The following is a 23,755-nucleotide window of genomic DNA, read 5'->3' as shown; positions in this document are numbered from 1 at the left end:
GAGCATTTGGGAGGTGCAGACTTCCAGTAAGCACTTTGGGTGATGCCAAGGCCATGTGGGAGCACGCCTGGGCATGGGTACCTGTGGCTCACCTGGGCTAGGCACCAGTCTGGGCAGACTGACGGTTGGACAGAGCGCTATGTTTCTGTGCGCTGAGAAGCCTGGCAGTTATCATGACTCCCTAACTGGGATATAAACAGGGTGCACTTAAGGCCAAGAGGCCCTTTGGCCAAGTCTGAACCCAGCCCCTCCGGCGCTCCAGAACTGATAGTTTGGAAAGACTTGGGGCAGCTGGAGAAAAGCGCTTTGAGATAATACCAGACCTGTGAGGCTGTGGGGAAAAGAACAGAACAGGCTCACTGCACTTCGTCTGGCACTGTATAATGTATGAGGGGGAAAACCAGGGTACAATACCCAAATGCATTAATTTAAAAAGACAAGAGGAACAGATGGCAAATTTAGGCCTTGATGACAGAATGAGAAGTCAGTTAATGTCAGAGCAAATTAATGACAATACACTGAAATCTATTATCTAAAGACAATGGAAAACTTACCATGGGAAAAAACGATCCCTTTAAGCTTCAAAATAAGACTGGTTTTAGCTTGCTAAAAGAACTGACATGACTGAATAGGATAAGCAATATTTATGTAATTGTGGTGTGACTCGTTAACAACTTAACAAAACACTGTCTTTGTGGCTGGATAAAGCAGTTACAGGAAAAAATATTAATGCAATTTACAAAAAGAGAAAATATTTAGGAACCATCACAAATAGAAACATGTGAAGCACGCACGCACGCACACGTGAACGCACAAACGCATACACATGCAGTCATGCAGACATACACACAGATACTAAGCAGCTTCAAGTAAAACAAGAAAGGAAGTGAGTTCAAATGAAAATGAAATCAAGTTAAAATGAAATTTTATCACCGCTACCACCTCTAATGGGTCAAAGAAAAAGAAATTGGACAGGAGAAATGCAGAAAATGAGAAAAGCAGGAAGGAGAACTGTAGCAGCCAACAGGGGGATTGGTGAACCATCTAGCGAATATCAAGTCCAGCCTTTTCCCTGTATACAGACAGGCAAAAAGCCATTAAATCCATTAAATCAGAGCAGGTTTATGCATTCAGGTCAGTGCTTGGAGCAGCATTCTGTGCATTCATGGAATTTAAAAAAAAGGAAAGGGACCATATCAAACAGCATGCAGTTGCACACTAAAATGAAAACAAATGCCTTGAAAGAGCAAGGGAAGAGATGGTTCCAGTTAGTAGTACAGTAGAGTTTCTGAAAGGAGGGAGGAAGAGAAACGCAAGGCTGGACGTTAATGACCGTGCCTGACACACACTCTGGTACAGAGGTTTGGGCGTGGGCCCAGTGGCTGTAGAGAACCCAGATGGAATCCGGACTAAATCACTACTAGCAAGGTCAAAAGCTTGTATTAGCCGTGGAACATCTTCAGCTGCACCTCCCTCTTCTGACACCGAAAAAACACAACGGCAAAGCAGAAAATACGTAGAAAAAAAAGTACTAAATATTGTGACATAGTAAGCGAAATTCAGCATTCCCTTAATTTCTGGAAGATAATAATTTCACAATAGAATATTTTATTGCCTTTTACATAACTAGATATAGTTAGATATTTCTTCACAAAGAAATCTCAAATGTGGTTACAGCACATTGCTCTTTCAGCAGTTTGAAATCTTTAAAGCAATGTAGTAGTATTGCTGGCCACTTGGTGGAGCTCTTTTTTTCTAGCACACACTATTATGCAATGGACACTGAAAAGGGGACCTTTTTCAAAGAGATCCTTTTCAGACTGCTCAGATATTTTATCCCTCACAAGTCTCCAAGCTTTGGTAATTTCTAACATGTGTATAAAGAGCATGTGTATTAATAATTGGGGTCATTCTTTGCTTTGCGAGGTAGGCTCCACCTGCCTGGCTGTGTACGGTGGAGCTGAGAGATGGGGAGATTGAGAAGACGCCAGACATGAAAGAGCTCAGCACCAGACACCTGCCAAAGAACACTCACTAGCCTCATGATGGAGGACAAAGGATGGTGACAGGACAAGCACAGGTTTTCATGGATGCACCTGGGAGCAAATCACTGTCCTTTTCACAGACAGGAAGTTAAAGCTGTTAGAGAAAGAGACAGTGGGAGGCCAGCACAGTAACTGATCAAGATGGGAAGAACAGGGCAATGTATGTGCAAGTGTAATGCCTAAATTAAAAATGAATGGCATAATTAGAATATTTATTTTGAATGATCTTATTTTAATATGTGATCTGGAAAATAGTGTGTTATTGTACATGACAGAAGCATGACATATAGATAACAAATTTGGTCACTGTTGCCATTTTATTCATTTGCGACATCCTGTCATTGTGAATAATGCATACACACACTCACGCAGGCGCACACACACACACACACACACACACACATTTAATGCAGTACTGCTATGTGTGTCTATAGCCGAGCTGCAGAAGGGAGAATTGGTTACATTATAATCATAAATGCTCCGTGTGCATGTCAATCACAAAATTCATAAGTCATGAGGTGAGATTGCAGTGAGAGCTGTAGTTCTCCTGCAGAGGCCTGTGTTTGAGTCACCTCCTGCTGGACCCAGAGTCCAGTTTCTCTATGGGCTCTAATGTTCACACTTTCCTGCAGTGCCTGCTCCAGCTCATGAATACTGTCTGCCCTTCTCCTGCCCATAGTCCCAGAGGGAGGAGGGGAAGTAACAAGCCAATTAACCTCATTCTTGCATTTCTTTCTTATACCTTGTTCCTTTATTGTCTTACCTGTGACCATGTAAACATATAGAATCTGGTGTACAAATTAATTCTGTGTAGCACTAGCTTCACGCTTATTGAGATGACTAAGTTAAATATACTACATGCTGGGACATTCATTTTCTCATATTTTTTTATATTCATTCGAGCAGCTCCCTTGGATGCCCAACAGATTTGCATACGAGGTAGTCGCCTCGAGGACAATTAAAAGAAAGTTTTCAGTTCAGGATTAATAACAAAGGGGATTCTAGAGGGGGAAAATCTTTCATATACATCTGTCAAGAGGGAAGTACACCCTGAAAGCAAGAAAAAATAAGTGTTGTCGCTACATAGTGCACATAAGATCAAGGGTATTATGGACCATATCAACTATGGCACCTACCGAAAGAGAACAGATGGATTGCTCAGCAACATGGATGAGAGATCTCAAAAAAAATAACCATAGAAATAAACCTCCCCAGCTTTTGTGTCCACCGCTAACACATTCACACTGCCTCTTTGTGTGGCCCTGTGGGAGAGAGTAAGGACAGAGCCTAGTGATGAAGGGACCTTGAGAAGCTGTTGACTGGAACATAGACCCAGAACGCACCCCGAGCCACATAAAAACTAGATCCAGATCTCATCAAACATCAAAGCCTGGACCAGGCACCAGCCACACTAAATATAAACCAATGCTGAACCTAGACCAGACCCAGATTATATCTGCATCAAAACCTTGACCAGACCCAGAGAACTTGAAGGAGAGTGTCGGGAAGCACAATTCTTCTTTGGAATTCATATCATATAAACGAGAATGTTAGATACGTATGGATAAAAATGGACTGCTAGACACAAGTTGTTTATTTAAACTCATTTCCACGAGAAAAGATAATGGGCTCCTTGTCAGTTTTCTTTTTTCAAACTGTTAGTCCATATTGCCATATTGCTTGTAATTATTACAGGTCCCAAAACAGCACGCCTGAGAAATCCACACTCTGGGGCATGGCTGCTATGGAAACTGGCCATAGGCATGTGTGCTCTGGTTCATGGTAGCACAGGTGTCTGAGCAAAAAGCATGCGCGGCAATTATCCCAAATTCACACCCGACCATTTCAGCCAATTACAGCTGAAGGGGGACTGCTCATGCAGAAATGTGCAGAAATCAGGAAAGATAAGTGCAAGCAGTCGCCTGGAAGAGCCTGGTGAGGAAAGTGATTCATCTGCCAAGCGAGGGACCCGCCTTAAAGCCTCCATTGAAACGCGCGGGTCTCGCGGACGTGACGGGCGCGTTGCGTTCATCAGGCCATCGGAGAACCTGTCCGTCTGTTTGCCCGCTTCTCAGAATGGCTCTTTCACAAACGTGAAAAGTGCAACCAAAACAAAAACAAATCAGATACGTAAGCCAGCCTTAGCCAGGGGTAACTGACACAGGGAAGCTGTGTGTTTCACGTCCAGGAGCCATAATTGAATCTGACAGCGCACCAGTAATTTAATGCACCAAGATCAACAAGTAGTACCCCAGACCGTCTGGGCAAGGCGGAAGCAAAGCGGAACCCTCGTGTGAAATTCAACCACACTCCCATTTTCCTAATTTTCTACACTCCAAAATTCAAGAGAGATAATTGTTTTGCAGGCATTCATCACACAGGTCTCCTACGAATATGATAATTATGTAATCGCTTTTTTCATCTTAAGGAATATAATCAGTTAAGCAAACCGAGGAGGAATGAGAAAATGCTGCTTTCCACATCTCGTTCTGCAAAGCCTTCAGGTTCTCAATTTTCCCACAGGCCTACATTTTCAGAAAAAAAAAAAAAAAAACGGGTCAATTAAGACTTATTTCTCTTTTTCCCCACTATCCTCTGTTCTGTTTTTCTCACTGGACCTTCTCTTCTCTTTCCCAGTCTTCATCCCTCTTTTAGCCTCTTCGTCTCTCTGCATTCCCTCTACTCATTTTCTCCATTATTTTTACATGTCATGTCATTCTTTATCAAGTATTATTAAACATAATTTACAGACTTAAAAAAAGTAGAAAATAGACCATTACTTTCATGTACAATGATAACGGGCTTGACAAATGACCATGGGCTGCACCTCCATGTCAGAATTAATCATAATATAATATTAATAGTTGCAGCCCTTCCCTATTGAACTAATCTTTATCTAGACTGAGGGCCAGATTAAAAAAAAAAACACACAGCAATTAAAGGAAGAATTATTCGTTACTGATAGCTATAATTTGTTATAAACTGATGGGTCAGATCAAAGTTTCATGTATCCTCAGTACAGGGTTGTAACACCATCCAGTTGCTGACCTTGACAGAGGAACTGACCACAACATTAGGATGGAACTGAAACATCTGAGTTCACCTAACAGAGTCCAAGACACCCTTTCAACTGTATTCGTTTGGTGACATAAATATACACCACCTTGTCCACTGTCAGTCAAGGTGAGGTGTACCAATATCACCAAAAGAATACAGTTGCAATACAGGATGTCTTGCAGTCCAAAGAAAATCACCCTTTGAAAAACTATGAATCTTTTATTCTGAATTTTTTTTCTTGCCTAATGATTCATATTAAGTGTTGTCTTAAGTAGGAAAATCTTCCATGACTGTGCATACCCAGTTACTATTTTTATTTACATTTAAAATTGATCTTTCCCATTAAAAAAAATTCTGAATGCAGCCAATAGCACAAGTTCAGTAGATAAATCAGTAGATCAGTAAATAAATAGTGGGCCTTTATTTTTGTAACGCATATGATTCATTTTAATTGAAAAACATCTATTTTGTGACTGAAAAGATAAAGCAGTCTGTGGTTTGACAGTAAATATTTCTAATATTTCTTTTTTTACTGCATAGTATCTAAACACACAAGACATGCAACTAACTGATCTTATCTCTCCACCCACATAAACTACAGTATCTTGGTTATTTAATCATTAAAAACACTGCAGAAACATCAAAGTTCATTTTGTTATTATTTATTTTACATGGGTTAACTTATTTTTTAATGCGTTTTTTTTCTGGAATGTGGCTCACACAGTCCACACTCATCTGTCTTACAAGCAGCTTTTCTGACACTCCAGAAAGGCTGTGTAATTTGTATATGTAAAACAAACCAAAATCAAACAACACACACAATTTTATGAACCCACAGCATGTGTTAAAATAATACATTTTAAAAAACTAATGGAAATATACTAAAGAGCTTGCCCTGTGAAATGACTAATGATTTTTTTTTTTACGAGCAATGCAACAAACCAGCTCCCATAGATGTGTGCTTGTTATGGAAATCTGACTGTTAAGCCATGGAGAGCTGGTCAGGGACATTCCTACAGAGTTGCCATTTTGGACTGCTTATCAGCGATGTGTTCATCCTCCATAAAGAGCGTATTGACGGTAGGTTGACACGTGACCTGATCTGTAGATGCCCTTCAATCTGACCCTTAGCAACTGTAGCCAAGTGCAAAGCCGCGGTAATTATTTCTGTGTTGGGGAAGGCAGATAAGGTATATTGTGTTACGGCTGTGGTGTGCGGAGTGTGACTGCTCCCTGGTGCGTGCCACCGCGGCGAGGGACCGTGTACGCGCTGACCCCCTGACTCCGCACTGCAGCTGGGGGAAAAGCGGCCAGCTCCTGTTTGCAGTTGCCACCCGACACACCCGCGCTTCTCCCTCGTGTCATTCACGGACGGGTTTACGCTCGAACAGCCTCTCATCAGTCCCATTCAGTCAGCACTCAAGGGAGAAACATACTAATTAACGCTGACAATTCTTTAATAAAACCAGAAAACAATGTCAATTTTTGTCGGGTTGCAATGACCAGACTGAAAATGGGAAGTGTTCTGGAACCTTTCTATGATACATTTGAAAAAAATGTATTTTGATCCAGTCTTTGTCAAATATAGTTAAGGTATTGTAAAGCAAATGAGCATGAGATGAGCCTCTAAATTTGCACCATGTAGGACCCTAACCCTAACTCCTTGAAAAAAAATACTTCACAAATATTTAATCAGTTTTTCATTCATCTAAAAAAAATGGTTTAAAATTCTCTCTGGCTGCATTTCATTAAGTTCTTCAAGTACACATATGGATTTTATCTGAAATCTTATGGATCCCCTACTGACAAGGAAGAGAACATACAGAAAAACTTGAGTGTCTATAAATATTCTATCCAAAAATACAGACGGATGACAGCAAAAGCTGGGGTCGACTACAGTGCGACCATCTCAGGATTTTGCAGTTATTTTATCAATGATAAACCTAATCAGGCTGAAGTAGACCTTAGTACACCTGGTAATATGTGGATTGCATGCATCTTCATGAGAGAGCAGTATCAGTTTAATATGTAGCCAGAACACACAGATGAAGATCAGCCTAAAGAAATGCTTCATACTGATAAAATGAATTGCAAATATAAATTAAGATACAAAGTCACATGTTCCTCAGTCACAAACACTCAACAATCTTGAGCCTATTTCTAGTATTTTTTTTCCGCTCACTTTCCAGATTTTACATGTTTCAAAGTCAAGAGCACAATTAAACACCCATTTTAATTTTCACAACTAGCTTGACTGGATTGAACCTTTTTTTTCTCCAAATTTCAGATTTTAAGGTTCATAACGTTGCAGAGCTCAAGGCCAAAAGGATCACATGTCTATTAACAGAGCCCCACTCTGATTGCATTGAAAGCTGAAGCCAATTGAGTGGTTGTAAAAGACAGAAGGCTGGCATAAAATGATGCCTCTCAAGGTCCCTTTCCTCTGCCGCTTCATTGGCTGAATAGACTTGACATGAAGAGGAAAAGGCCAAAAGCTACTGAAAAATGCCTATTTAAATCTGAGACCTGTGGTCACCATCCCACTGCACTTGTTCAGGCTGGAATGTCAGGCTAATTGGAGGAATGTAAATTAAGTATGAATTTAAGTGGAACAGTTCCAGTGATGAAAAGATATCCAGTGTGATTAAATAAAAATATTTTATTTAAAAGCCATTGGTGGAAATTTGGGTGCAGTACACATGGATTGTTTTCAAATGGCATATAAAAGCTGAGCTGGAAAAAAAATCACTGGCAGATAATGGCTGACCACAGCAATTCCAGATGGTAACATTGTAGAGCAGAAATTGTTACAAAACAATTAAAAATATATTTTTTATGTGAACAGACAAAAAAAGTTGAAGTACTACAAGAGATGAGCTGCTTGTTGATATACAGGCCTTCCTTTGGAAAAAAAAAAAAAACCTCTCACTATTCCCAATGGGCCCATTACACTTTCAGATCATCTTCCATGTATGGTGTTCATTTCGGTTTTACAAAAGTTCTGTCTTTTCCATTTACAGGCTAAGCGGTATGTTTTGAAAGACTCTGTTTTACTACAGCCACATGTTAGCATGAGCCGGCCAGCGAAGAGAGTGGGGCAAAACATTATCCGCTGCAAGTGACAAATGCATCCTACGAAACGTCACAAACAAAAAGACATTAATCCCTATAAAACTGCTACTTTTAAGTGCAGCAGGCCTGCTCTCTCCCGCCCCATGTCGGTGCCCTTGTCAAACACGCGACACATCCACCCCGATCTTTCGCCCCCTTGGCAGGGAGCTCTGACTGACGTTGGGCTCAGATTACGCGCGATAGCAGCGCGCTGAACGTTATTACATATCACAAAGCCTGAGCATCTTTTCCACATTCCTACTACAAGCTGCCTTCCTGGCACACAACATGAAAAGCCTTTGAAGGGAATAAAAAAAAAAGGGCTTTTGATTTGATCTGCTTTTCCCGGGATGAAGAGGTGTTGAATAATGCAATTATGCACCCGGGCAGGAATTTCGAGGATGTGTTCCCTGTCACTGAGGGAAGTTGGGTGCAACAGACAATAACCGAGACCACAAAGAAAGAGCTACGCATTTCCTTCAGCATCCCGAGCACAATCAATCGGACACATCTTTTAGCGAGATGAAGCAGTCAACAAATGCAAAGCACACAGGTATTGGGTATAGGTGAGAGAATTCAGAGGTGTTATAGCGTATGTTTGAGGGATCGCAAGTGCAGTGATTCTCTTTCAGCCACACAAGATGCAAAACTGTTTCTTAATTTTTGCAGTCTGTAAAACTGCAAAAATAAAAATGCACAGAACTGCATGTCAGGCATTTTCATACATAGTTCCTTCAAATGTTCCCATTCGGTGTGATCAACGTCTTTTGCTTAAAACAAGGTTGCTTAGATAACCTTATGTACTACATCACAGGACAGCCACTGGCCAGTGCATTTTAGCGCACAAGGTATCCTGGGTGAGAAGGTACATTCACCAATAGAGAAGGACCCAAATGAATCTTTGCCAGCTTGCACACTGAAGAGTGGCATAGCCTCAACAGGTCTATTTCTGATGCTGCTAGCAGGAATCTCATCAGGCATAAGCAGGTCAACCAGGGCTACCTGCCATAAAAATTTAAAGGGAGGACCTCAATGTTTCCACTGACACTGATGTAGACAATGTGAGAAAATTCATTGGACCAGTAACTTTCTGCTTTTCCTTGTTTTTTTAAGCGCAGCAATCACATCATATGATGGACAAGTTGAGAAAAGTCCCTTGAGAAATACAACCAGGATGTTGAAGTAGACATTCCTGAGGTTTACAATCACCATGCCTTCATACCATGAGAATTAAAAGCATCTTAAAGTACACAGCAAGCAAAGGCCATTTAAGGGCAAGACTTATGCAGTGAGAAAATACAGGGAATAAAACCATGTCCGCTTCTTGACGTTCCCCATGGCAGATTGTCCTCTTGTAATGTACCTAACTGGGCTGAACTGGACACTGATGTATAAACCCTTTGAACCCAAGGGGTGAAGGAGGAGATGGTGAAAATGATTCAAGGATCCTTTATTCTGGTCTTCTGCTTTGCCAAAGGCCCCCCAACATAGTGTTTTGGCTATGCAAAGCACATCCCTGTGTGTTTGTGTGTGTGTGTGTGTGTGTGTGTGTGTCCACACTGCCCTGTAACGTTGTAATTTATTATAGGGTGTTTTTAGGGTTTATTAGAGGATGTTTACAAGGGGATTCAACAGGTGCACACAGACTCACTTGTAGGTGCTGACTGCTGTCCGTCAGGCCTGGTTTCTTCTCCACTGGCTGGTTGTGCTTGAGGTTAGTCGCCTTCTTGTTTGGGTCCTTTGCTTGTCTGCACAGGAACACAAGGAAAGAGCCACAATCAGTCCAAAGCCCTCCTTCTGTCAATGATCCTCATACAATCCTCACATGCTATGGGCCTGTTATTGTTTTCTGGGTATGGTTATTGAAGCTACACTACGTAGTAATGCATATCCATACATACATTTATATTTGCCAGCAGCACAAATCCCATTGCCCTGTAGCTGCAGACTCCTAGTTAGTTTGCCAATGAGACAGACAAACGAGGTGAGACAGTCAAACTAGACTTAGACACTTTGGCACTCAAAACAAGCACCTTATCAATTGAGGAACTCGGGCACTGCTTCCTGTTATATTGATGGCAATCTCAAAACTTTTTCACAGCAGGTCTGCCTCAAGATTTACAGCATTTTTCTGACTTCTGCTATCTCTCCATCATGCCGGTGTGGTGACCTAAGGCCGAGGTGCTGTTCTCAGAGAGCGTGGCCGGGCCAAAGAGCACTTCCTGCCAATGGTAGCTAGAGCAGATGAAATTCCAATTCCAAGGCTTAGATCTTTGTGTCCGTTTACCTCATAACCTCACACTTCATTTCCTAATTCCCCTCACAGCTCCAAAAGTTGCTCCCGCCACCAGGGGGAATACAAAGATCTGTGGGCTTCTCTTTCACCCCAGAGTATTCTGGGGTTCCAGGCAGGCTGGCGGTGTAGGGCTTGTTGGGGGGAGCCACTGCCCAGTGGCAAAATGCTGGACCCAATTCTCTCACTCATTTTCTTTCAATAAAGAGCATATATCAATTGAAAACTGAACGCAGTGTGTTCTAAAAACTCTTTGTAAACCGTTTTTAAAATATACATTGTAAAAGGGCTGCAAATTTATTTTCTTGATTTTATATTTGTCTTTTCGCACTCTTGTTCATGCTCAGTTTAAAACTGGACCCCGTAAAAGTTTTCAGAAGGTTATAATTGTCTTGTCTAATCGTCTTGTCTACTTGTGGTATGAAGTGATATTCCTCTCAGCCAGCCAAACCAGAGTATATTAATTAAATCAACAATGTACAGTTCCTGCACCACAACAAGGTGAACATAAAATTTTCTAACTCACGCATTTAACAGATTCATAAATGTCAGTGATTTCCTCATTTGAAAAATAAAAATTAAGTCTGAAGACAAGTTTATTCACATGCACACATGCTGTAAATGACCATTTTAAGACCCAAATTCCTGTTTAAAACAGAGAGAAATCATATTTTCAAAGGCAGAAACTCACTGCTGCAGCTGATGCAGACAGAAAGACACTAGCTGCTCCTCAGTAAAAAGCAAAATCTAGAAACAGGCCCTCCGTGTGTTTTCCTGTACAACATCAACCCAGTGACCTGCCAATCAGCCGAGCCACCCAGATGTTCCTGGGACATTAACATCTGTGCTGAAGTGCTGCCTGAGAGCAGGGCTCTGTGTGCAGATGTGGCCTGCCTGCTGCTACAGCACATGCAGCCAGTGACAAGCTGCAGATGTGTTCCTGTGGCAGGCACAGCAAGAGCACCAACAGAACTAAGCCATTTTCCTTTTCTCTCCAAGTTAGGGAATCCGTGATTTAAAAAAAAAAAGGTTTTCAAGTCAGTTATCTAATATAGTATAATAATATCGAATTTCTTAACTTTTTGGAATTTAGTTTTTCCTCTTTCTCTTTCTAACCACGCGTAACATAGTCAGTCCAATCAACCATAACAATCACACTGCAAAAAGACAACTGTGATAGCTAGAACACAGCAACACAAAGAGACACACCCATTTTGGCAGTAATACATGGCAAGGCAAGACATAACAGACCGAATAGTAAATGCACTGGGAACCTCAGCAAATCTATTAACAGAGAAGCCAGCAGCTCTGTAAGCTCTGTTTACAGAGGCGTGTGAAAAGCAGTGAAAATTAAAGACCGTTCTTTCTGTTTTGTAAGCACCAGAGTCAGTTTATAAATCTTTGATATCCTACAATTAATAGGAATACGGTTCCTGGATTGTTTATCTTAACTGTGAACTACAGGTCTTCTTTTCAGTCCCACAAGGCATTCATGTTCCACACTACGCCACTTAACTTGAAAGAGGCCTAATCTTTCAAGTTAAACTGAAGGCCTCTTCAGAGATGTCTAGGTGCTGTTGGTACTTAGCAGTACGGAATCAAAAGACAGCCTTTGAATAAGCGGTAGCTCGAGGTTCTGAGTTGACACATACAACGACGCAAAAGCAAAGAAACTTGACATTGACAAATTAGATTTTAAGAGAACGGTCAAATACTGTAAACAGCATTTCAACCAGCAGTGTGAATTCATATACATTATTCAATATTCTGAGACTATGGTGTTTGCTTTACTGAAAATGTACATGTTTCGCTAAAGTTTGGGCAAATATTTGCAGAAAAGGTATCTTAAACTACTGTGTTGAGGTGTATGCTCCCTGCCCTGTCACTGCCGATGTTGGCGGGTAATTTATGCTTTGGCGTTCTGAAAATAAACCAATAAATGAATAAATAGCAGGACAAAAGCCCTGCCTTATAAACTGTAGAAATGCACTCTTCCCAGTTCCACAGCAAAGGAGAATAAAATGCAGGCACGGAGCCAAGAGAAACTGCAAACTTCCACTGGAGGTGTTGATAGCCGTACTGACAGATACATGCCTGACGTAAAAATGCAAGGCACGGTCTCCTCCTTTCTCCTCCAGAAACACTGCTGCTGGCGCAACCGACAGCGATCACACAGCGATAAGGACGGCCCACATCCATCTTTGAACGGGCTTGTTCAAACAATTGTCAGATAACTCCAGGGGAATTTCTGGTGGAAAATGTATTCAAATGTATCCTGATAACAGTGGCATTCCTTGGACAATGCATCAGCATTTCAATGTGCGTCGGATACCCAGAATTCAATAATCTTAACCAACGTCTAACCGCAGTTTCTGTGTAACCTCGCCTCACATTCACACACACACACCACTTGAAATTACACATTTGCACTCAACTTTCATACTGTGTTTACAGTTTAATAACACAGGCAGTACTTATTTGAAAGACTCGTTTTTAAAGCTGCTGATGATAAATATACTACCTCACTTGTTCGTTTCCAAATGTGCACATTCCAACGGCAAGACAAATAAAAAGCAGTAATCCTTAAGACGATAATTCTCTCATAACTCTGTTATTGATTACTGTTGTTTGCAGATGGTTTTGATTAATACTTCTTTTCATACAGCAAGTGGTATGTACTTCAAAAGTTTTTCCCTCACAATAATCTCAGAGAATTGTTCATTTAAATAAGTTATCAATGTCTAGGTCTGAATTCATTCAACATGTCCATTTGATTTCCAAAACACAATTTGGTAAGTTCAGCAATCACAAAAAACTAAGTTGCCAAACTGAGTTGCGGAAAAATATTCCTACTTTTAATTGTTAATCAAAGTTTTACAACAAATGTTGATTGAATACTAGCCAACGACTTTAAAAAAGAGGACATGCCAATGACAAAGATTCAGGTGGACCGATGTGTTGGATCCACTTTGGCCAATTTCAAATATCAAAATCCAAAAAAACCAAATGTTCATAACTTCAGTTTTCAGTTAAGAGATATAAGGAAAATTGAAATCTCACCAGAAGTTCAAGTGTGCATGACTGCATGAGATGTTTTTTGTCGTTGTTGCCTATTTTAATGGTGGACATATATATATATATATATATATATATATATGTCAAAAGAAATCAAGAGATATAAGCAGCTAAATGTGCTGCAACTGAACATGCAGTGGTGTGCGTCAGGTGTGTGTCATGTATCATAAGCACCAGTAGCAAGTAAACCTAGACCAGTCCAGTCAAGAAGAATAACATTTCTCGTGCATGTCCTGTGGCCTTCTGGCTCATGAATCTCAATTGTTCAATGGGAGTTGAGTGGGTTAAGTAGCACAAACTTACTCTTTCACCTGAATGAGTGTCACATGAACTGGAATTTCTGACATAAAACATGCACAGTAAGTGCTTTTGTGGTTTCCAGCATGGAGATTCAAAAGATTCTCTGATCCCAGATGCAAATAGGGGGAAAGATCTGTACAGTATGTGCTTCCAAAGCCTGCTTCACTGAGTGGTCTCCATCAGAAATACTAGGGCAGAGATACAAGTGACAGCCTGCTATGCTACAATGCTACAGTGCAACAAATAAACCCTTGCAAAACAACACCAGAGGATACCTCTTGTTCTAACTTCAGAACATCAGTGAGCTTGAATTTCAGGCACCAACATTAAACAGGCCTTTTAAGGGTTTCTGTTAACGCAGAAAACATGCTCAGAGTGAAGGTCAGAATGGTTCTCCAGTCACGAAAGAAAGAAAGAAGGAAAGAATGTAATTAAACACAGAAAAATAAAACCAGGTGGTTTCTGGTTGGAAAACTCTTCAGAGTGGCATCTGAGACTCCAGTCTACCATGGCAGCAGGCAGCGATAGTAAGGGGTTTCCTGGTCTGAGGAGTCACGGGGCAGCCCAGAGTAACTCGCTCTGACAGAGAAATGGCCACTCTTGCCAAGGCAAGACTTAGAGCAGAGTGGAAAGAATGGGTCTGCAGGGAAGGGTGTCACTGTAGTGATAATGATGATAATAATTGGCAAGGCAAAATAAAAAATAAAATAAAATAAATAAAAAAACATGTACAGGTTGTCCTCTCCTTTCAGGCCAGCCCACATCTATATACTGCTTGCATATTATTTCATAAAATTGATTCTTTTACGTGCACAGTTGATTTACATGATTAGTCTACATCATAGATCCAGAGCACCTTATTTTGTAAGTTTTTATAAGTCCTAACTTTTCCCTAATTTACACTGCTGCATATGTCCTTCAGTTCATTCTTTTATGAACTGAGATGGGAACGTGCAAAATGCTGCTACACAAATTAGTTCCTCAGCCTGCAGGGAACATCTGTGCAGAAATACAGCAGGTCTGCTGGTGCATTCAGAAAATTCATTTCACTGTTTTAATGGGGAAATCAGATGTATAGGATGACAGAGCCTGTTAATGCCATTCACATTAAAACTGCCTACACCCTGCCATAGAACACTTCACAGTCACTTTATTTATTTATTTATTTATTTATTTATTTATTTATTTGATGTTTTCTTTAAGTTGCTTGCATGCCATTACCTTTTTATTAACATTTTTAAATGACACTAATTACAGCTATATGATCTGATTGGTTATCGTTTTATGTTTACAACTTGATTGTTCAACAGTAAACTAATATGATTCTCAATATAATACATATTTGCAACAGGCTATTGGCATTCACAATAAAAATCCCTCTGTTACAGAACAGTGTGGTGTAGCATTTCTGTATAGTAATACTGCAGCAATGGTAATCATTAAACAATTAATTATAAACTGGAAAATGTTTAACAAAAAGGAACTGTAAAAAAAAAAAAAAGAAATAAACCACATGGTAACCTGAGGGTCAGTAGAGTCACCTCTTTCACTCAGCACAGTACTCCATACAGGGATTTCTGCACTCTGTCCAATATCTGGGGAAACGGTCAAACCATTTCTATATTCCTCCAACAAATCTGCCTTCACAGTCCACTGATTGCCCTTGGACATGAACACAGGCCGTAAAAGAGGAGGGCCACCGGCTTCACTTGGAGCCATCACAGACCTCACACAGCTTATTCAGATAATCCCACTCGAGTGTTTGTTATTTTACAACATTCTAAATGGGGACGCGGACAGAAAATACTGATGATCTACAGATGCACGTCCATACACAAAGGGAGAAAGGATATCAGACGATCCTCCTTCAACTGAACTGTTAATATTTACTGCATGAAGCTGAGGGAAGCTTGATAAAGTCAAATGAGATTTGAAGGCTGGCGCCATTACCATGCATGTGAACAGACCAAAGGGTCAATTCCAAAACGAAAAGAAGCAATCCCTGCACTTTGTGGCTGGTTTTCATACACATGGCCACATCATTTTGCTTTGCCCTTAGAATGACAGTCAGAGAAAGAGTGGAAACTTATTTGAAGGCAGAAATAATACCATTAACTTGTAGAACATCATTACAGGACAAGCAAAAACATTGCTAATATTTTGGGGACTCACCCATACAAACCGTTATGGCTACTTTACTTCACCACCATTAACCTAGCGCAGAACACAGAAAAATCCAGTCAGACGGTGACTTCAAGCCGGTGAAAGCAGTGCAGCAGAAACACGTTAGCATTCACAAACTCAGAAGGGACAGAGTTGGGAAGTTAGACAGACATGCCTTTGCACTGACTGTACAACAATTTGATCAAGATGAACTTTGCACCCAAAGCAGGGCAACAAGGCATTGGTCTAATGGAATTCTACACCGCCACAATTTATTACAGAAGCAGGGAAGGCAAGAGCCCAACTGTAAATGCAGAATCCCCAACCTTTACAGGAAATTGTATGCTGTGTACTTTCAACCCTGCTAAGTATGAACCAGGCTTTGTGTGGAAACCTGCCGCCGGACCGTCACAGCACAGTGAGATATCAGAGCTATCAGAGGGGTGCCTGGCCCTGGAGAGGATATCATTTAACTATAAAAGCAGGAACTGCGCACACTGCAGACATTACACCATAAAATATTAAAAAGATATCAGTGCAATATGGAAACATTCAGACCCTCTACCGTCAGTATTAAGCCATTATTCTTCCAAGTGGACAAACCTTTGTTGGAAGCTTCCAAAACTAGCAGCTCAAGTTAATTTCTGGCTGTGAAAGTCTTCAAATGCTTTTTCAGGAAAAAGTTCTGGATAAAAATGACAACTATACTGTTACAAATTACTCCTATGGCCAGTGGTGATGAAACCGGTGGTGATGAAAATAGGAATTGCAACATACATTTACTCAGGAGATGAAAGTATTCTATTACATCTTTTAAAATGCAAATTCTTTACCTTGTTTCATTTGAAACCACTTAAATGAACAAATTATATATTACACACATTTTGCATGATTAGCAATATTTTCAAGTCACTTCCCCTGAAAACTTGAATCAGTTCAGGAACTATGGTATGGTATCAAACAACTAAATGTCAACAATTCAAGAATGCTGTGCATAGCAGCATACACATACAGGACATCCCCAGCTACAGAAATGCAATGGACCAATTTACTTATAAGAGCAACCATCTGTTGTATTACTCTAGTATTTTGTCAAGCAGCTTGGGCTCTCTGACAGTGAACTCCGTGAGAGTAGGGTCTTTAGTTTGGCTGAATAAAGTCATACTGTATCAGCTCATTTAAAGACAGAAAACCCCCAGCATAATAAACTGCAATGACCCCCCTCCACATTCTTTTTGTGTCCAATCAAGGATGCATCAACATACAAATGCTAAATCAAATACATGCTTCTAACTTTAAATGTTAACATAAAGAATGATGTAATAAGAAGAATGAAGAATAATGAGAAATATGACTTTCATAAATTGAAAATTTGATTATAGTACATAGCTATAGGACCTTAGCTGGAACTTCTTCCAGATCCAACACGATTCCCCCATCCCTGCCATGTGCATCAGGACAATGAACTATCCAGGCAACCATTGAAGTAAATGTGTATCACGCAAGACTAATCTAGAGCTAAAATATACAAACCCTGCAGGCCAGGCCTTTTAGCACACAAACACAACACACACACACACACACACACACACACACACACACTCTCTCTCTCTCGCTCTCTTCTCTGGAAATAGTACATTAGAGTTAATCAAACCAAGGGGAAAAATTTCTGGCAGGCTGATCTCCCATAACAAAGCCAACTACAGAGTCGCATAAAACAGAGAGCAGCAGAAGATACTTTAGCAAAAGCTGAAGCATACACAATCACATCTGGTATAAATCACATCTTTTAACATCCGTTCCAATGAGTCTGTACAATCTACAGCACCAGCTTTATCAAGGCTTACTCTTTTCTTCAGGCTTTGATGGACTGGGCTGGGAAGGAGTGTGTGAACAAGTGTCAGTGCGGTGGATGTTCTATGCCCTTCACCTAACCTACCTCTTTGTTTCTTTCTACGGCAACAATAAATAAAATTTATTTTGAATTGCTCGCTACTGAAAATGATTTAAACATCAGTAGACATCAGTTTCCTTCCAGCCTTTAACTCATGAATAACAACAGATAACAGGAATGATAATTTCAGTGCAATAGCATTTGAATAACACCCAGTTTTGGATCACTCTACTTGAGAGAGTGAACACTTGACAGAACACACCTCAGCCAAGAGCCTAACAGCCTAATAAACTCAATCATACCGCTGTCATGTAACATTTTCACTCTGTGATGTTCACACCCTTGGCTCTTATCTGCAGCTCATTTAGTAACATGCCAGAATAAATATACTCATTTAAAAGTCATTATTTCACACCAGTGTGTCCTCAGAGGTCTCTAAGTTTTGAGAACACAGCCTTCTGTGGTATTCCAGTTTTTAAAATTTATTTTATATCTCACCTGCTTGAGAATATAAAGCCCTTTACTGTGGATTCATTAATAACATCTATTCTATGTTAGTGTTGTTACCCAGTTTGCTGGCAGTTATTCAGTGAGAGGCTCAGAACTTCGTCTGAAAGTCTTTAATCACGAGACACTCGGGTGCCACATCTGTATAAAGCACTGGATCTATGTGCATTGAACGTACAGTGTAACATACAGAGAAGTGAAGGGTACATAGTCATCAGTTAGTATATCAATAAACACTGAGGGGTATATATATATATATATATACACACACATACACACACACACACAGTTCAGAGACTATGCCAGAGAGGAGTATGGGGTATATACTGGGTCATAAAGAAGAGTAGACCAACCAAAGCTCTACTAACCTGGAAGTCAAGCTGTCAGTCAGAAGAGGAGATGGCAGCAGGAGAACCAACAGGTGCAATGAGGGCAGACAGGATAGGGAGGTGAAGAATTCCAGAGACAGGAGAAAAAGTGAGCAACAAATATATTAGAAAGGAGAAAAAAAAGGCAGGAGGAATTTTGTAGCAGTACAGCTGGAAGCAAGGGGCATTTGGCAACATCCAGCAGCTGATAACCACATCGTTTTGGAGAGCTCATGCTGTATGCAGTCTGCTTCTGAAGCAAAGGATAACAGCGCAGATAAATGGAAGTTCAAGGGAAGGTACAGACTGGAACATTATTGAGGAGGTGTTAGAAAGTGTTTTTTGATGAGGGCTTTCCATATTCCAGTGAGATGTTTCATACATTAAAGGTGATAAATTACCTGGCAATAAAAAAAGATCTTAACACAGAAATTAATTCAAACACTGCAATTCAAGAAAAATACTGGATATAGCTCCCTTTTAGTAAGATATCTAAGCAATGAAGCCTAAATGGTTTATCACATGCAAAAGTTTCCGATGCATACAAATTACTATTGTTACCAATAAAATTGATAGAAATATTTATTTTGCTGTTGCCAACAACTTTTGCATGTTAAAAACTTCTGTCATTCAAGCCAGAATTGTTTTCTTGAAGTACAAAGTATATCTATGAGCCATAAACGACAGGAAAACTGAGTACATATAATAAAATATGTTTTCATATTACGAGTCATGAGTCATATTCCAAAATATTAGTGCCGATGTAATTTACAAGAGACCACACATCAATACAAGCAAACATATAGCACAGCTGTCTCCCAGCCACTGCATCCTGTCCCTGACAAATATGAGGCTACGTTGCACTTCTGAGATTATAAGGATCAGCTGCAGAGGCCTAACTCAATAACATCATCACCCAGCCTCCCTGATAATTTTAGCCACAGGAGACAACACGATTTATGTCCTTCAAGAAGCTCATGTTCGTGCTGAGAAGAATTCCAACAACATACACAATAACATAGTGTTGTAGTGACAATACCCTTGCAATTATTTACATTCTCTTATAGAGAGAATGATGTGCGTGTGTGTGTGTGTCAAAGAGAAAGAGACTCTCTGAATTGAATTGACTGAGTGTAAGGGAGAAAGACAGAGAGGAAGAGAGCGAGAAGTGAGAAGAGGAAGAGAGGTGCATTAGGACAATAGATTCAAAGGAACCTGGATAAGTGTACTGAAAACCTTTCCCTGCTATCATTTAGAACCTTGAACCTGGCCAATACACATCAATTTAAGAAAAAATAAGGATATATAATGAAGGAAAATTAGAGATATTTATCAATACAGTGAGAGCACAGAATAAAATTATGATAATAAATTTCATCCTAGTATGCCCAAAATCACCTGTCTGTCTCAGATTTGGAAAATGATATTAAAACAGAAAAGTTTGCTTCCAATAATTCAGTATCCAATTTTGCAACTAAACCTCATACATGCTGAGGTAACTATAAACTATTTTTTTTTTTATCAGTTATTCTATCGTTAGGTTTCTACAGAAATACCATGTCATTTACTGTTACCATTTTGTGAAACGCCCAAACGTACTATACATTTCACTGAGATTCCGTTAGGCTTTCTGTTACGTTATTGTCAAAAGCTGGTTGGAAGTCAGGTGCTACAAGAGTTAACTGATGGAAAAAAACACACATGGTCAGATGTTAAAACAGCATATGATCTTAAAGCTAAATGCCGACTTGGTAGGTTTATGTATTAAGGAAATGCTACTTTGTTTAGCTGTGAACATACCTGTGTGCACTAGTAATCTCCTGTTTTTTCCTTCCCACAAAGACAACACTATGTTCAATGCTTTATTAGAGCAGAAAGAGTTGGAAAGGAATCTCAAATAGAGAATATGAACACAGGAGCTTTGTCACAGGCATTGCTAGAGTCCTATGTGGGTCACCATTTACGTTTGAGTGTTAGCGGCGCAGAGGTTGTTTTTCGAGTCAGTGTGAGATGTAGAGGGTGCACTTAAACTCACAGTGTAAGCTTTAGATTAACTGTTTAGGATTAGTGCATAAAGTTTGAAGAATGGATTTGGGGTCATTACAAAGTATGGAAGGTGTGTGAATGTGTTAGAGTGAATGTGTGAGATGGTGGCAGAGTGTCTATTTGCAGTCAGTGTTTGTGCTGTAGAGGGTGTATTTATAGTCTGTTTGAAGTTTACTGCAGAAGAAGAGCCTACGGTCAGTACACAAGGTGGTTGTACATGATGTGTGATCAGTGCATGCCGAGTAGATGAAATGATTAGGACTAACTTCTGGGCTGTAGAGTGTTTAAGGTCAGTGTATGAGGTGCGGACGGCGTGTTTAGGGTCAACATGAGAAATAGTATCACAGGGTGTTTTAAGGGTAACCCTACAGGGTGAAGAGGGTGCATTAAGGGTCAGAGCATGAGTTTTAAGCAGAGTGTTAATAGTCTTTAGGCTCCAGTATTTAGGCTAGGTTAAGTCAGGTTAAGTGAATTTATAGAGGCTGTGCACAGCGCCAGCAGTCCTTGTTTACAGGAAGATGGAAGCGGGTGGGGTAAGACCCTGCAGAGCGCCCCTGAGCCCCTGAGCCCCTGGGCACGGTGGCATGCAGAGCTGCATGCGTGGATGCTGACACAGATGCACAGGCCCAGCACAGCTGAAAAACATGCCAGGGCAGAGCACTCACTTTCCCCAGAAATCCCACATCAGCCCCCCTATCTGCTGCGGGGCGGCTGACACTGACAGGTGTTGATCGGGGGGTGCTCTGCCCCACAACCGGGGGAAGGGGAAAGGGGTGAAGGGCCACGGGAGGGGTGGTGAGGGGCAGGGAATGTGGGAGGAACAGAAAAAGGTGGGGAGGTAAAATAGGGTGGAGGTCAGGACAAGACGACGGAGGAGGGCACAGAAACACACAGGTCATTATACACACACTGATTGCTTCATGTGCGTGAGACACAGAGACAGAGCCAACCTTGACTATGTTGAGATGACACGCTTGGAGGGAGGAAATGATGGAACATATAATTAAGTGATAAATCAGCATTGCTGTTTTGGATAGATCTGTTCTTTTTACATGCGACATATGCACGCAAAACAGTCTGCTGCATGCACTTTGTCGGCATGCAGAATTAGCATCAGTATGACAGCTATGCTAAATTGAAAGGTTCCATTCCTTTACAATGAGAGTACACTTTACCCTGGGTTCAACCAAACCCACCAAGCCACATCAAAGGCAATGGTGAGTCATTGCAAGGAAAACAAACCTTCCCAGATGAATTCAATGCTGTTTCGTTTCTTGCCATTGCATGATAAGACAGAGGGAGTTGGATGTGGCAGCCCAGATTACCTTTCACTGAATGAATGATACAGTGAGTTCCCTCTAATTGGATGTTTAGTCAGGTCTGTGTCTTTACTTAATGATAACTCTAGCTGCATTGTTCCGACATGAGGGAGTGCTCAATATTTATATCTTTTAACCATAGCAATAGGATAGCATACAGTAGTTTCCTCCTTCTCCTGCCTTGGTAATATAATGACAATATTAATGGCAATAGCATATAAAAAAATTAAATAAATAAATAGATAATATCATCATAATTCATTGTAGATCCTACATTTCAAAGAGTATCATAAAATGTCAGGCCACAATTGTACCTTTTTCCTGGATTGTCAATCCTTCCTGAGCACAAACCAGGTTCATGTCAGCATTTCTCATAAGCATAATGCTGGTGTGATTCAGTATGTCTAAATGCAAATCTTATTTGACTCAATATCCTTAGCCCTTAAAGTGGTTTTGATTGGATCTAGGCCTTTTACATATTTAATTGCATTACATTTGTCTTTATTCATCTACTGAGTTTTTAAATGACTATAAAGCAATCATATTTTAAGTGTTGAGTGTTCACTGCTGGACACTGGTATCCTGCACACAGCAGCATGTTTCAGAGAAGACGTCCCGCTGCATCCCACTGTACCGTACCAGAGATTTTCTTGACCCACACACTGCAAAAGTTCCCAGACTTACACTGAGTTTCTGTACACATTCACCACCCAGGGTGCCAGCCTAAAGATGAGCTGAAAAGAGCACTGACCGTTCAAACAAACAGCTGGCAAAGTGGTGGAAGACCCACAGAAGCCCTGACGGTGAGAGGACAGCCAATGGCAGCCACATGAGTCCATGAGTGTGGTTATAGGTTCAGACTGCAGTTGTGGGAGGTGTCAGTAGTGGTAAGGTTGGGCAATATCACCATTATGACTGTTTATTCAGACATATGCACCTTCAGACAAACCAATGTTTAATTAAGCTAATTTTTTGGCCATTCACATAGAAACCTTGACAGTTTGGCATGAACGGCTGGTAACTAAAACAAGAAGCAAATCAATACATCAGATCAAAATTGTGCATCATATGTTTTTTTGCTATTTTTTATTTTTTTTTGGATCAGGTAGCATGCCACCCCCTGGTATGCTTCCAAGATCCATGCCAGCAATCACTCATATATATGAAACCAGCGGCATGCTGGGAGAGAGCTGGATTAGCACCCAGCGCAAAATCATAAACAGACCCAAATAATTTCTAATTCACAGTTAAGAAAGAAACATTACTGCGTAACTTACACAGCCAGTTTAAATAACAAACAAAACAAACTCTTTAATGAGTTTATTACTTTCTTTTTTTTTTTTACTATGCCAGTGGGCTGCATTGTAGAGTTTCTCACGCTCATGAGATAATTATGTGATTTATTGATTCGTTTGCGGATTTATTTTCCTCAATGTCTGTCGATTTGATACATGAAAATACATGTGCAGTTCATAGAAGGAGCTAGCATCCGATGGTGAACACGAAAAAAATATGTTACCCTGCCAATACAATTTAGCAGTATTTGTGTTCGAAACGGATACAAAATTAGATGTTTG

General features: G+C 40.4%; 1 protein-coding gene across 12 annotated transcripts in view; it reads right to left on the bottom strand.

Annotated features, from left to right (window-relative positions):
• Nucleotides 1-23,755, bottom strand: part of LOC135234092 (ERC protein 2-like) — a 232,480-nt gene that overhangs the window by 103,349 nt on the left and 105,376 nt on the right. For 11 of the 12 annotated variants that reach the window (XM_064298255.1, XM_064298254.1, XM_064298257.1 and 8 more), the window contains one exon: nt 9,865-9,961. In XM_064298255.1, coding sequence (XP_064154325.1) covers nt 9,865-9,961 — 97 coding nt within the window. Of the gene's footprint in view, nt 1-9,864; nt 9,962-23,755 lie in introns of those variants that run through there. The other variant, XM_064298265.1, reaches the window with a different exon arrangement.

The sequence above is a fragment of the Anguilla rostrata genome, chromosome 11, assembly GCF_018555375.3.
Source record: "Anguilla rostrata isolate EN2019 chromosome 11, ASM1855537v3, whole genome shotgun sequence".
Lineage (NCBI taxonomy): Eukaryota > Metazoa > Chordata > Actinopteri > Anguilliformes > Anguillidae > Anguilla > Anguilla rostrata.
The sequence above is the reverse complement of the archived record's forward strand: the minus strand, read 5'-3'. Positions and strand labels throughout refer to the sequence as shown.